The 14,509-nt window shown below is 42.3% G+C and overlaps 1 protein-coding gene across 1 annotated transcript; it reads right to left on the bottom strand.

Moving 5' to 3' along the window:
• Nucleotides 1-753: 753 nt before the first annotated feature.
• Nucleotides 754-9,879, bottom strand: DYNLT5 (dynein light chain Tctex-type family member 5). Its single transcript, XM_089518689.1, has 5 exons — nucleotides 9,801-9,879; nucleotides 6,749-6,866; nucleotides 5,519-5,610; nucleotides 2,748-2,872; nucleotides 754-1,359 (listed from the first exon to the last, which is right to left on the bottom strand). Exons 2-5 carry the CDS (start codon nucleotides 6,859-6,861, stop codon nucleotides 1,156-1,158), a joined length of 534 nt encoding a protein of 177 aa, XP_089374815.1. The 5' UTR covers nucleotides 6,862-6,866; nucleotides 9,801-9,879; the 3' UTR covers nucleotides 754-1,155.
• Nucleotides 9,880-14,509: the final 4,630 nt, after the last annotated feature.

Here is a 14,509-nt window from a genome sequence, read left to right as displayed (position 1 = left end):
TGCCACTACAGTCCCAATCCAGATCAGGTCCTGCATCTGCAATTTTAACTGCCGGGAAAAAAAAGTAAGAAGAAAAGGCATAGCTGCTAGTTATGTCTTTAAATTACGAAGTAGTTTAACTTTTAAGCATTGTCCTGAAATATAGTTCAAAGATAAAGCAACAATACTTCATTATACATAAAGATCTGTGAAATGGCTTTATATTTCAATTATATTTCAAGAATAAAACACAAAATTAGGCCTCATTTACAAAGTTATTATACAGTGCGCCCTTAGTATCTGCTGAGGTTTAGTTCCAGAACCAGTTCCAGACACCAAAATGTGTGGCTGCTCAAATCCCATTACACTTCTCCCTCCACATTCACTGGGGTCAGGGGGACAGAACCTCAATGAATATAGAAAAATTGCAAATAACAAAAACACTGTGTTTTTATTTGAGAAAACACATTTTAGAAATCTGCCAGACATCTGCCAGACATTGACCATAGAATTGCGCTGGAGGAGATACAGATACTTAGTGGAGAGTTCTCTATAGGAACCGCTAGGTCCTTCAGTGAGACATTTGGTTAAAGTTGACCACAGAATTGTGCTGGAGGACCTAGATATTCCTAGAGAGAACATATTAATAAAATCCGTGAATAATCTAATCTGCTAAAGTCAAAGCTGCAAATGTGGAGGGACAAGTGTATATACAATGGCATAGTAAAATGGTGTCTCTTATATAAAATGACCAAACCAAGCTTTGCCTTTTGGATTTATTTTTTAAAAAAACATTTTCAAAGTGTGGATAGCTGAATCCATGGATACAGAATCTGTGGATATGGAGAACTAACTGTAACATCATTGATATAGCACTGGGGGTACTAAATTATTTCCTGGGAATGAGTACATGATGAATTGCACCAGAGATATTAAACCTTGTTTTCTGAAAAGTAATTATAATCCTTAGTGTACACAGACAGGAGTACTGTACTCTGTTTAGCAAACCCACAATACAGAGCAATTATATGCAGGTTTGATCAGAGTCAGGTCCCAATGGGTTCAATGAAGCTTACTCTCAGGTGGCTGTACAAAGTATTGGAACAAAAATAAAAAATAACAATGATATCCAGCTCTGTGCTTGGGCTCCTCAGTTCCACATAGAATTTTCTCTTGTTACTCAGAGTAAACAGCATAGACATTTGCTAGAGCAAACAAAGACCTATTTTTGAAGGAGTATGAGCAAAAAGTATCACTTGTAGTATCCCAGAGGCACCTGCTTCCAATCTGTATGCTTTGCTTCTTTAGTTGTCCAATATATATGATCACAATAATTTTGTGTCTTGGTATCATCAGGTCTTTTATCCTAGCCTTAATTACCTAAAAGTGAAAGAATTACAGTTGAAAAGTACTTAGGATGAAGTGCAGATCTGCCCAAGTATTTTTTTTAACTTAGTTATCACCAACACCACCACCATCTCTTAGCTTTCTCCAATGACCAAACACAACTTACATAATGATTAAAAATGATACAAGTAGAAACACAAATTGTAATATTAAAATAAAATTATGCACCTCATATTAAACCAGTAAACAAATTAAAAACAATTAAAAATCATGTTTCCAATTAAACACCTCTTCTTAACAGCCAGTCAATTGCCACATGACTGCTTGAACAAAAAAGTTTTTGCTTGTTGGCAGAAGGATCACATGGAGAGGGTCAGCTTCTTGAGGAAGGGAGTTCCACAGCTGGGATTAGCCACCAAGAAGGCCCTCTTTCACCAAATATGCCTTTCCTGGCTCATCAGGACAAATGTGGTCCTTCAGATAGCTAGATCCAAGTGGTGTAAGTTTTTATAAAGGGATAGCCAGCATTAATGATTAGACTCCAAAGACAGCCATACTCATATCAATGCTAAACTACACTGCAAAGATTTTTTTGGGGAAAAAGTTTCTGCATGTTATTTTAAGTGCTTGGCTAGGTGCTGAGTAAAAGCATTCACACAGATTAGTCCTATGGAAGCTTTTTTAAAAGCAAGCCCCACCTAGACCCATGGACTTTAATCATTCAAGAAAATATTATTAATATTTTGGGAAAGAAAATCAACTGGTGACCCATTTTCACACATTAAATCTGCCTCTCAATCTAAATATGCTAAGTGTGCTTTTATTAGCTTCTATGGTAAGACCATAATGTGTGAAAATAGCCCTGAGAATGAGCCTACACCAGTTATGAAAATAGCTTTCAAGGCACGAATGGATGAATTTCCTTTCTCCCTGTCTTATTAAGTTTCTGTTCTCCCCCCATCCCCAGTCTACAGGCATTACAAGTAATTGAGCCCTGTCTTCAATTTTGTACTAGGGAAAAGGCAGGATACAAATAAATATAATAATAATAATGCAAAAGAGAATACCTGATGCAGACACATTTAAAAAGACAAATTCTTACAAGTATGTGATGGTAACAAATATGTAATGCTACAAGCTACCCACCTGAAAGCAGCCTAGAATACAAAATCACAACTGGAAAATGGGTTGTCTACATGATGAAAGACCTGACTGATAGGCTTACAAAACTGTCATTGCTGTATACAGACACCATAGTCTCAAGGCTAAACCTTAGTATTTATTATGTGACTTACAAAGGTTAAAATTGATATAGCTTTAGATATGAATATAGTTTTTTTCTATCCTGTCAATTGTTTTTTTTAAATAAAATCTCCCTCTGAAATTTGTTCTAAAACTTTGCTTCATTTGTAAGTTTGTACCTCAGAGATTGTTTTTGTCATTTGCCTGCACAATTCTGCTTCATATTTTTCTTCCTGAAGATAACTTGTGACTATGTCCTTCAAGATATTATTCACAGTGCCCACTGGAAAGCATTTTGTAGGACCTGGTAGACAGAGATTGCAGCATTATTTCAGAAAGATTTAATGTTAATTCTTCCTAGCAAACAGGAGCTCTGTAGAGTTCTGCAGTTGTTTTACTTCAATGTTTCTTTAAGAGTAAAGTTAGCAGTGTCTCTTGGTTGGGACAAACAGGAAAGATACCAGAAAGAGTGGATTGGATCCAGACTTCATATGAGTGGAGAAGAATGGTTATGAGCTGCTCCTGCTGGTAAAGGGAGGGGATCTTTACAGATTTCCCTTTCCTTTTGTGTCCCTTGAAAACCTGTTCTGGAGGGCCCCCTGTGTGTCTGATATTTATTTGTTATGGATGCATCTGCTGCTCATGATGCATGATATGAACCTACCCAAATCATCCCTAACACCTTTCTCCACAGAGTCCTGTCCTCTGCATGGTAACCAGATGTCCTTATTTTTCAGGACACTTTCGGTCCAGGAGGAATTCCAAAATGTCATCCATTTTGAGCATGACTAAGAAGCCCATTGAGTAGCACATTTGCTGTCCTTTGAGAAATGTGCCCACTCAGAAGGCTATACTCGCTGCATCACTTGTCCTTATCATACGTGAGACTGGAACTCAAATATCCAGAGCCCATTTGAAGTGAAGGGAAAGCAGAATCACTTCGAATCCAAGGCAATTCACGTGATGAATTATCACACATGAAGAACGAAATTGTGGTGATTCCTGACTCAAAGCAGAGTGAGTGCACATTAAATTATCACACCGGTACATACCATGAAGATTCAATGATTTGAATTTGGACCCTTGCGCATGCTCAGTGGGGCTCTGAATGCATCGTGAACTTTTGCACTTCCGGGGTTAAGAAGGGGGCCACTTCCTGGTTCCACTTTCACACGAATGCTAGCCTTACATGAATGATTGCTTCACATTTCTTCCTCCCTTCTATTTTCCCATCCCTGGCAGCCAAATCCAAACGGGTTCTCTGTGTCATTCTCCTCATCCATTTCAGCCACATCTAAATCTATCTTCATGTCATTCTCCTCATCTGTATCATCTACATCTATCCTCCTGTCATTCTCCTCATCCATTTCAGCTACATCTACATCTATCCTCCTGTCATTCTCCTCATCCATTTCATCTACATCTGTCTTCCTGTCATTCTCCTCATCCATTTCATCTACATCTATCCTCCTGTCATTCTCCTCATCCATTTCAGCTACATCTACATCTGTCTTCCTGTCATTCTCCTCATCTATTTCAGCTACATCTACATCTATCCTCCCGTCATTCTCCTCATCCATTTCAGCCACATCTACATCTATCCTCCTGTCATTCTCCTCATCCATTTCAGCTACATCTATATCTATCCTCCTGTCATTCTCCTCATCCATTTCAGCCACTTCTAAATCTATCCTCTGTGTCAGAGCCCCCATCCATTTATTATTATTATTATTGAAATATTATTATTATTAATAAACAATTTCTTTCACTGCAAAATAATCAGTGTAGAAGCTGCAGGTTTACTTGGATGTAATTTCTTTGGATCTGAAGGAGACCCATTTTGGAGGATTGCAGAAATGATCCAGTTTCCCTTATTCTCCATGTCCCTAAAATACCACCTCCCTGAACCCAATCCATTTGCCTTCCCTTTGTAACAGTTGCCTTCTCTTAGGTTGCATCTGCACTGGGGAGATAATCTGGTTTAACTCCACTTTAACTGTCCTGGCTCAGTGCTATGGAATTCTGGGAACTGTAGTGTCATGAGACATTGAGCCTTCTCTGCCAGAGAGCTCTGGTGCCTCATCAAACTAATAAATTATTATTATTATTATTATTATTATTATTATTAAAATAACATTATTATTATTATTTTAAAAACAATTGTTTTTTAATTATAATTATTATAATTATTCTCCATGCTCCCTAAAGTACCACCTCCCTGAATCCAATCCACTCTCCTTCCCTTTGTAACAGTTGCATCCGCACTGGGGTTTGACTCCACTTTCACTGTCCTGGCTCAGTGCTGTGGAATTCTGGGAGTTGGCATTTGTTGTGGGGTCCTTGGCTCGATTCTATGGAATTCTGGGAATTGGAGTTTGTTGCTCCCCCCAGCCTCCTATGGCCCCCTCCATTGCTCCCATCTCTCCCCCCAGCCTCCTGTTTCATTCCCTCCATCCCTGTCATCTACATCTAAATCTGCCCTTCCGAGCACTGGAAACAAATGGGGCAAAACTGCAGCACAGCATCATGGGAAATGTGGGACCTTGGAGGTTTGGGGGATGTACTGGGATGGAAGCAAAGTTATATTCCACACCAGACCAATTCGGAGTGAAATCAAAGTGAGCTTAGAAGCAATTTTTGTGAATTTGCTTGTTACCGAATTCACCAAAATGAGGAGTCACTTCGGATTCACTGCGGAAGCGCCACAGAACGACCGCCTCATAGAAAGCAATTGCATGTGATAATACGTCACGTTATCATGTGAATTCGCATCATTGGACCTGCAGTGGCTTCGGATCAGAGCTGCAAAAATCTGCAAAAACCTCTGTGTGCTAAATACCTATGAAAGACTCAGGATATTTCACTGCCACCCTGTTGCACCCCCTCTATTTAGCTGGAGAATATACCGCTCCATGTGGAAATGCATCATTAGCATGGATGTGATACTTACCCAACTGGTAAGTGTTCTCCATCTGGACAGTAGGACGAAGGATATCATCATGGTGTCCAGGGTCATCCATGTAAGACACTGTACTGATGGAGCTAATATAAATGTATTATTTATTGTTTAAACTACATTGACAAGAAACAAAGAATCTGTGAAGCTCTAACCTTTCTGTGGAAGGGTACAAAGCCCTACTAAATAAGGATTCCAGGTATATAACATTCCTTTAAGTTTTCCACACATAACATTCTAAGGATCACAACAACTGTTCTTTAGATGATAATGTAGGCAAAGTCACAAAACCTGGCAGAGAGTTTAAACCATTACCTGAAATGACACTGGATGCATGTGTTTTTAGACAAAGCAGACAATGATTAACTCTGCAATTCTATGCATGTTTAGGCAGGAATCCAGTTAGTTCTAGCCAAAGTTCATAGATGCAAGCATTGTCATTTCTTCCCATTTTTCTATTTGTTGCATCTTTTGCCTGCTGCAATAACATGCCATTGGGTAGTATTTGATTTTGGAGAAACACTTAGGGCAGGCAATGCAGCAAATGTTGGCCCTGTACAGACCCCCAGGACGTGATGTCCTGGTGACGATAGTAGGGCTCGGTAGCACACATCAAACAGACGCTCCTGAGCCCTATGACGTATGGGCGGTGCCATTACAGTGCCACCCCACCCACATGGGTGTATGATGTCACAGCGCCCACATGTCATGCACCAGAAGCGATGTCATAAGGGCTGCAATGCAGCCCTTACGACATCTCAAAAAGCAGCTGCTCTAGGCAGCTCCTTTTCTGGTCTGCAGCGTTGCCGTGCAGTTTGGTCGCTGCGTCAATGTTGCGGACCAAAAATGGGCGCCTACAGACCACCCTTTTGGGGCGGTCTGTACTGCCCCATTGATTCCCAATACAGTATTTTTCACCCCTTTCACCCATAAAGTACTGAAATCTACAGCCATGAACTATTACGCTTGCAAAGTCAGCATGAGAAAACATCATCCTCAACATTCTTCCATCACGATAAGCCCAGCTTCATTCCTTAAAATGGGCACTAGGTAATAGACAGCTAAAAAACCATATGGGTTCCCTCAAATTCTAAAATGCTCCCATGTGCATTCCTAAAACTGGGCATAACAAATGTAAACATTGTTTAAAAAAATTATAGTTTTTCACATAGTCTTAAAACTACTCCACAACTCATACTCAAAAACAGTAAAGATGCTACTTACTCTTTAGTTTTTCCAAGAAATTCTTTTGCTTTGACCTCATGGCTCCCTAAAGAGGATATACTGCCTCTTTTCCTCAACAAGCGGGTTGCTTTATCCTTCAGTATGTCTGACATGTTTACTAGAGAGAAGAAAGACATTTTAAAACATAACTCTTGGCAATATTTGTTCAGAGGAGGTTTACCATTGCCTTCCCATGAGGCTGAGAGCATGTGACTTGCTCAAGATCACCCAGTCATGGATGAGCTATGGAACTGAACCCTGGTCTCCAGAGTCATAGTGCAAGACTCAAATTACTATGCCACACTTGCTCTCGCCATGCAAGCTATCCCTTCTAAAATGTCTTCTTCCAAAGGAAAGAGGGAGGTGTGACTATTGTCCTTCTGTGAAACTCTCTGCAAACCAATTTCCAGAGTTCATAACTGATCTTCAACATCACTCCCCAGATTAACAGTTATGGTCAGGAAAAATATCTCTGGCTACGGTATTTCAGTTAGAAAAGAGTTTTATACAGTATTGCTGTGAGGATAATGTGGAGAAGATGAAAACCATGTATGGTGGCTTCAGCTCACAAACCAAGGCAAGATATAATGAACAACAACAACAAAAGCACTAAGGAGCAACCATTTGTAAACATCCTAAAGCCATCTGTGCTTTTTGTCCTTTCTCTTTTTTGTGGAACACAAAAAGTGTACGTCGACGCACCTTGTATAGAAATGCTGCAGACCACACAAAGCAATACAGAGACAATAAAAAAGGTAACCAACATACAAAATGCAAAGAACTGGAACAGGGAAGATCTGGAACAAAGGATGAGAACTTCTGCTGTTGAGCTGCAGTCAAAGGAAGAACTAGCGTATGTATGGCAGTACTGAAAACCTCCTTATACGAGTGTGCCAATTATACACTTTATCCTGGCACAGGGATGTGGCACAGGTGTGCAGTAATGTGAAACTTCAGTTGAACTTTCAGAAACATTGCTTAGACACCCAAACAAAAGGGGCATGTAACATTAGCAGGGGAATGCGAAGACAGCAAAGATCAGAATTCTAAGTATTTATGATTAGAACTCGGATTCTCTGTAATGCGGAGATTTCATGGGGAGGGACAGAATTCTTATTGGGGGCAATGCCTTTGTCCCTGCACTGGCATAAATGCCCCCAGAACAGTGGCACCATTAGGGTTGGAATCACCCGTTGCGCTAACTTATAATGCCAACCCCTCCATTGATTTCCTCCCATCCCACACCATACAGAATCCTTAGAAATATTTCTTGTACTAATCTTACTCATAAATCGGAAGTCCCCTATATCCCTGAATGTAATGGCAAGTGTTGCAGCATAAACTACTAGCAAAATTAAAAGTACAGTTGGCCCTCCATATTTGTGGTGTTGACTTTTGCAGTTTTGATTATTTGTGGTTTTGATTAATATGTTCTCTCTAGGAATCTCTACGTCCTCCAGCCCAACTCTGTCAGGCATTGACCATAGAGCTGTAATGGAGAACCTAGAATTTCCTGGAGAAAACACTTCTCTGGGCATCCCCCAGCATGATTCTGTTATCAACTACTGGCAGATGTTGACCACAGTGTTGCACTGGAGGACCTGGAGATTCCTAGAGAAGTGTTCTCTTAGGTAAAAAGCATGCTGTTTTTTTGTTTGTGGTTTTCCCACATTCATGGAGGTCCTTCAACCCTAACCCCAGCGAATGTGGAGGGACCACTGTATACCCTTAAATTACAATATCACACATGTAGCCTAAATGCATTTATGTGTACATAGTTTGATGCATGTGAGGGATTAGACTGAAGTCTTGGAAAGCTCCTGCTGCCAACCTCTTACTTTCATTTAGTCTCAAAGGTGCTACAAGATCTCTCTCTACATAGTTTCATGTGGTTAAAGTGAAAATGGGGTAATACGTGATGTTTTTAAAGACAATTTAAAAATAATTGTGGAAATGTAATTTTTGTATAATAATAATAATAATAATAATAAATAATCTCCTTCCTTGGAGGTCTTTAAACAAAGACTGGGTGGCCATTTGTTCAGTATGCTTTGATTGAGAGTTCCTGCATGGCAGGGGTTGGACTGCATGGCCCTTGTGGTCTCTTCCAACTCCATGATTCTATGATTCTAATATCAGTCCATCTGATACCATCCGGACTCGAAGGGAGAGATGCAGACCTGCCTGACCTGGACTAAGAAGCCAAGCCCTCCCTCCAGTCCATCTGCCTCAGTCCAGGCCTCAGAGGGAGAGACGAAAGACTGGACCTGACCCCCTTCCCTACCAGCATCTCCCTTCTCCTTTTGTGCTGTGTCTTTTTAGACTGTAAGCCTGAGGGCAGGGAACTGTCTAATTAAAAATAATAATCATTGTAAGCTGCTCTGAGAGCCTTTAGGGCTGAAGAGGGGGGTAAAAATACTCTAAAATAAAATAAAATCATATATATTTTTTAAAAACCTGGGGGCGCTGCTTTCTCCTCCCATTGAGCCTCAGCCCGTCTCTTCAGCCTTTTAAAGGGATGCAAGTGACCACCACAGCCCACTTCTGCCCCAAAGGTGGATGTTTGGGGGCAGCAGTGGTGTCACCCTCCTTCATTCAGGTGTCCCCTGGTTTGGTCCATACCCCCAGCACCCTCTCAGTGACATCCCTGGGCCCCAGAAGAAGAGTCTGGCCAAAGCACCCTCCCTCTGCCCCCAGTGGCAGCATAGGGGCTTCTCCATATGTGCCTTCAACAGGTATTGAGGAGGAGGAGGAGCAGAAGACCAGAAGGCTAAGGTCTCCAGGCTTTGCCAATTCCACACTGGCAAACCTGGCCACCTGACTTCTTTTGTGGCATAAGAGATGACCAAGGAACAAAGACCTTGCCAGAGCTAGAATGGGGAGAGGAGGGGGGGAAATGAAGAGAGAGCACCCAGGAAAATGCCCCTTGCTTTAGAAAGGCTCCAGTCCCAGAGGGTCAGCCAAGCCCCCCTTTTGCTTTTGTTTTGCCAGCCCCCGCCCCAAAACAACAGCAGCAGCAGCAACAACAACAACAACAACAACAACAACTGACCTTGTGCCCAGTTGGGTGCTTTTGCTTTTCCTGCAACTGTGCAGCCTGAGCAAAGCTGGAGCTGTTGCCAGTTTCCAGGGTGACCATTCAGGCTGGGGAAAAGGGCGGCCCTGCCTTTGCACCCGCCTCCAGGGGCGGAAAAGGAGAAAGAGGGAGAGACTTGTAGCGCGATCAGCGCGAATTGGCTTCCTTGCTGTCCGCACGGGGAAAGACTGGGATGCAAAGAGGAGGGCGTTGTGTGGTCTCTTCCTTGGACGGTCCTTCGTTTCATTTGCCAGCCTCTTTCTGTGGCTGCATCTGCACTGGGGAGATAATCAGGTTTGGTACCGCTTTAAGTGCCATGGAATTCCATAGCATGCAGCCATGGCACTTAAAGCGGTGTCAATCCAGTTGTGCTGTGAGAAGCATGCCAGCCTCCCTGCTGTGGTCATGCCCTCTCTCCCCAAGGGGCACAGGATGGTGGGCAGTGGGCTCAAGTTTTGTAGCACAGGCAGGAGCCAAGTCCATGGTTGTTGTGGTTGTTGTTGTGGTTGTGTGCCTTCAGGTCAGGGTGACCAGAGGCCTTCACCTCAAAGGTGGGCGCCACACTGCAAAATGTAGAACATTCCAGAAAGATGGGCAACATTCCCAAATGAAAGCTGAAACTGGAAATGTAAGAGCGTGCTTCTTAGTCCTCAAAATGGAGGACATTTGGGGATTCCTCCTGGACAGGAGGTGGAAATGGAGGACATGCCCTGGAAAAGGAGGACGTCTTTTCACCCTGGTTTAAGTAGTTTCCAACTAATGGCAACCCTGAGGCGAGTCTGTCACAGAGCTTATTGGGCAAGTTTCTTCAGGGAGGGTTTGCCATTGCCATCCTCTGAGGCTGAGAGTGTGTGACTTGCCCAAGGTCGCCTAGTGAGTTTCACAGTCGAGCCGGGATTCAAACCTTGGAGTCCAATGCTTAAACCACTACACTGAGCGAGGTCTCAATGCCATGGTTCCCAAAGCCAATTCTCCCCCACCTTCAGTGGGCTGCCTTTCCACATCTGTGTTCACCACCACACTTCCAGTTTCAAAAAATAATATTTTTACGTACTGGGAGGAGGCTGGGCACCTTGGTGGTTTTGAGGAGTACCATGCTGCTAAAACCAAGTGTGCAATCCCTGCTGCTTTATTTTAAGCACCTGGGTTCACATGAAAATGACCATCCGGTATCTCATCAGTGTACTGTACATACCTGCATGCAGAGATAGCACTGCCTCAGCACAACACAGATCTCCATGAGGAATAGCAACATTGTGCAAAATGTCAGTGGCTGGCATTTTAGAGCATCCACTGCATTGCGTAGTGCGCTAAGTGCAACAATGCTGTGTATAGCTGCAATACACAACATTGCTACATGCACGATGCTACTTCCACCACTGTCAGCAGAATACGTTGCGCTATCCTGCATGCGTAGCATGGATTATGCATGCCTAGGTTACCAACAGAATGCCGCTGTGTAGTTATCTGGGACCCAAAACTTGTATTCACTGAATAAATATGATTAACAATGGTGCAGTCCTACACATGCCTACTCTGAAGTAAGTCTGATTGGAATTACTGACACTTTATTCCAGGTCTCTCTCTCTCTCTCTCTCTCTATATATATATATAGGATTGTAATCTAAATGCAGTGATGCATACTGATCTGTGGCATAGTGGTTTGAGTGTTAGACTATGACTCAGGAGATCAGGGTTTGAATCCCCATTTAAACATAAAAACCCACTGGGTGACCTTGGACAAGTCACACTTTCTGAGGATGACATTGGCAAACCCCCTCAGAAGAAATTTGCCAAATGAACCCTATGAGGGGTTCACCTTAGGTTCACATTGCCAAAAATGACTTGGAGGCATACAACAACAACAACAACAACAAAATTTAAATGCAATGACACGTATTGTGGCAAATCCCAAAAAATCCAACTCAGTCCCAATCACCATATACAGTCGGCCTTTCTTATACACAGATTTTTTTATAGACTGATTTAAGCATCCACAATTTGAAAGTGTTAAAAAAAAGTATAAATTTCAAATATCAAACCTTGATTTTCCATTTTTTATAAGGGACACCATTTTGCTATGTCATTATATTTAATGGGACTTGAGCATCCACAGGTTTTGTTATACATGGGGGATCTTGGAACCAAACCCCAGCGTATAACAAGGGTCCACTGTACATTAACAGTAACAGAGTTCCCAATGACTAACCAGAAAGAGATCTAGGTGTTTTGATGGATAGATTGATTAAATTGTTTTCCCATAGTTTTGCATGCAGGTAAAGAGTGCCTTTGAAAACATGTGTACAACAGTTTGACAAAGTTGGAGTTTAGTATTTCAGCTTGTGTGAGCCTATAAAACAGGCATCGGCAACCTACGGCCCGCGGGCCGGATCCGGCCCGGGGAGGAGCCAGATCCGGCCCCTGCCTGGTCCTGCCGTAGGCGCCGCCGCCACCAAGGCCTTTGGGCCAGTTGGCAGACTCCTCTGCCTCCTCCTCCTCTTCCTGCGCCTCTGTGCTCTCCTTCTCCGGGGCCGGAGGCACCTCTTGCGAGCCCTTGTTTTCCTGCAAGCCCTTGTTTGCGTGCGTGCGCGCTTACAGGGCTTGCAAAGAGCAGCTCCTTCTCTTCAGGGAGCCTGGCAGGGGCTGGCCAATAGCAAAATGGCGGGAGCGGGGCTGTTTCTAGCCCCACTCTGCCATTGGCCAGCCTCAATGAGGAAGAGAAACTTGTGAAGAGCAGACGGATGCGGAGGAGGAGGAGGACCTCTGGCCCAGAGGGAAGGGAAAGAAAGGGCCGTTTCCTAAACCCCTTTGGCTCCGAAAATGAGCAACAAGAGGAGGAGGAGGAATGTGCCAGGTGCCATTTCCTATATGCATTTCCCCCGGGATTTAATTATATTCCCAAGTATATTTCCCCCTGGATTTAATTATATTCCCATGTACATTTTCCCCTTATTTATATATTTCCCCCTTATTTATTGATATCAGTCAGCTTTTGAGATATGGGCCCACTCTTTCTGAAGCCGAGAGAGTGTGACTTTCCAAATTGTCTTTCTGTGCGTTTTTTGTCCTTATAATGCTGCCTTGTTGTGACAATGATGGTGGTGGTGATGATGGTGATATTGATATGAGCCAGCTTCTGAGGCACGGCCAATGCAAGTTGCTCTGATTTTTACAAACTCATGCGCAGTGAAGAAAAACCAAAGTCCCTTGACCAAGTACACACTTCTGAGAAGTATAGTTGGTGCAAGACACATGAAACCGAGGGCAAATCACTTCTTGTTAAACCAGCTTTACATGTCAAATATGTATAGCCATGTGAACTCATGTTCAGTGTGAAACCCAAAGAGTTTGGTTATGCAGTAAGCCTCTGAAATATGCAAGAGATTGCCATGTTAAGTAAAGCCATGTTCAATGCCCAAATGTGCTGTTTGGAATGGGGGGAGGGGGGTTGGCCAAAAGGAAGGTACATTTCTGTCATCTGTCTAGGAATAATGCCCAAATGTCCTCTATTTTGATCATGGCTAAGAAACATGCATTTATATTGACATTTTTTAAAAAGCATCAATTTTTTTGCATGTCCTCCATTTAAAAAAATGTGTCCTGCATTTGAAAATGTTGTCCTATATTATTTATTTATTTATTTATTTATTTATTGGCTTTGGCCCCCCAGTTGTCTGAGGAACAGCAAGCCAGCCCCCGGGTCAAAAAGGTTGCCTACCCCTGCTATAAAGAGAGGACATGATAGGAGTTTATAAAGTTATGCATGGTATCAGTGGTGTCACTAGGGGGTGCGGAGTGTGTGGACCACACAAGGTGACACCCTAAGTGGGGGTGACACCACTGCTTCTCAAACACCTACTTTGTGGCAGAAATGGGCTGTGGCATCCACCTGCGTCCCTTTAAAATGCTTTAAAAGATGATGGGAGTGGGATGAAGCTCAGTAGGAGGAGAAAAGAGAGGCCCCAGAATTTTTTTAAAATTCAAATGTCAAAATTTGAATTTTTAATTTTTTCAAATTATTGATTTTTTAAAATTTCACATTTTAGCCAAATCTTCAATATACATATGTAAATACATTTAGGTTATGCATATGATACTGTAATTTGAAGGTATAATTTTAATTTTGCTAGTTGTTTATGTCACAACAATCAGCATGACACTCAGTGGTATATGGGAATTATGATTTACGAGTAACATTATTCCAAAAAAACAAAGCATGGCTAAAGATTCTGTATGGTGTGAATTGGGAGGAGATCAATTGGGGGCGGGTGACACCATGAGTTACCACACCAGCTCTAGGGATGCCACTGCATGGTATGGGGAAAGTCAGTAGGATGTAGTTTTTCTTCCTTTTGAACCTAGGGCTAATAGCTGAAAATGAATAATGGGATTTTTGAGATCGAGAAAAGACCATATTCCTTCACACTGTGCATAGCTGAAGTCATGAATCTGTTTCCTACAAGTTTTACAGATGGACACCAACTTGAACTGCTTTAAAGAGGAGTCATATTCATGAAGGAAACGGCTATATGCCTGATACACAGAATACAGTACCAGTTACTAGGAAAAATGAGCACACGGATGTTCCTTTTCTTATGTCTTGATTATGATCTTCTCATACCCAACTGTTTGGAGGTATGTTATCCTTTGTAAGACTCTGATTTGATTCAGCATAACTGTGTTTA

This window comes from Sceloporus occidentalis, unplaced genomic scaffold (genome assembly GCF_023333645.1).
Source record: "Sceloporus occidentalis isolate IW3139 unplaced genomic scaffold, rSceOcc1.0.p SCAF_3, whole genome shotgun sequence".
Taxonomy (NCBI): Eukaryota; Metazoa; Chordata; class Lepidosauria; order Squamata; family Phrynosomatidae; genus Sceloporus; species Sceloporus occidentalis.
Note: the sequence above shows the minus strand (reverse complement) of the source record. Positions and strands in the feature narration are given on the sequence as shown.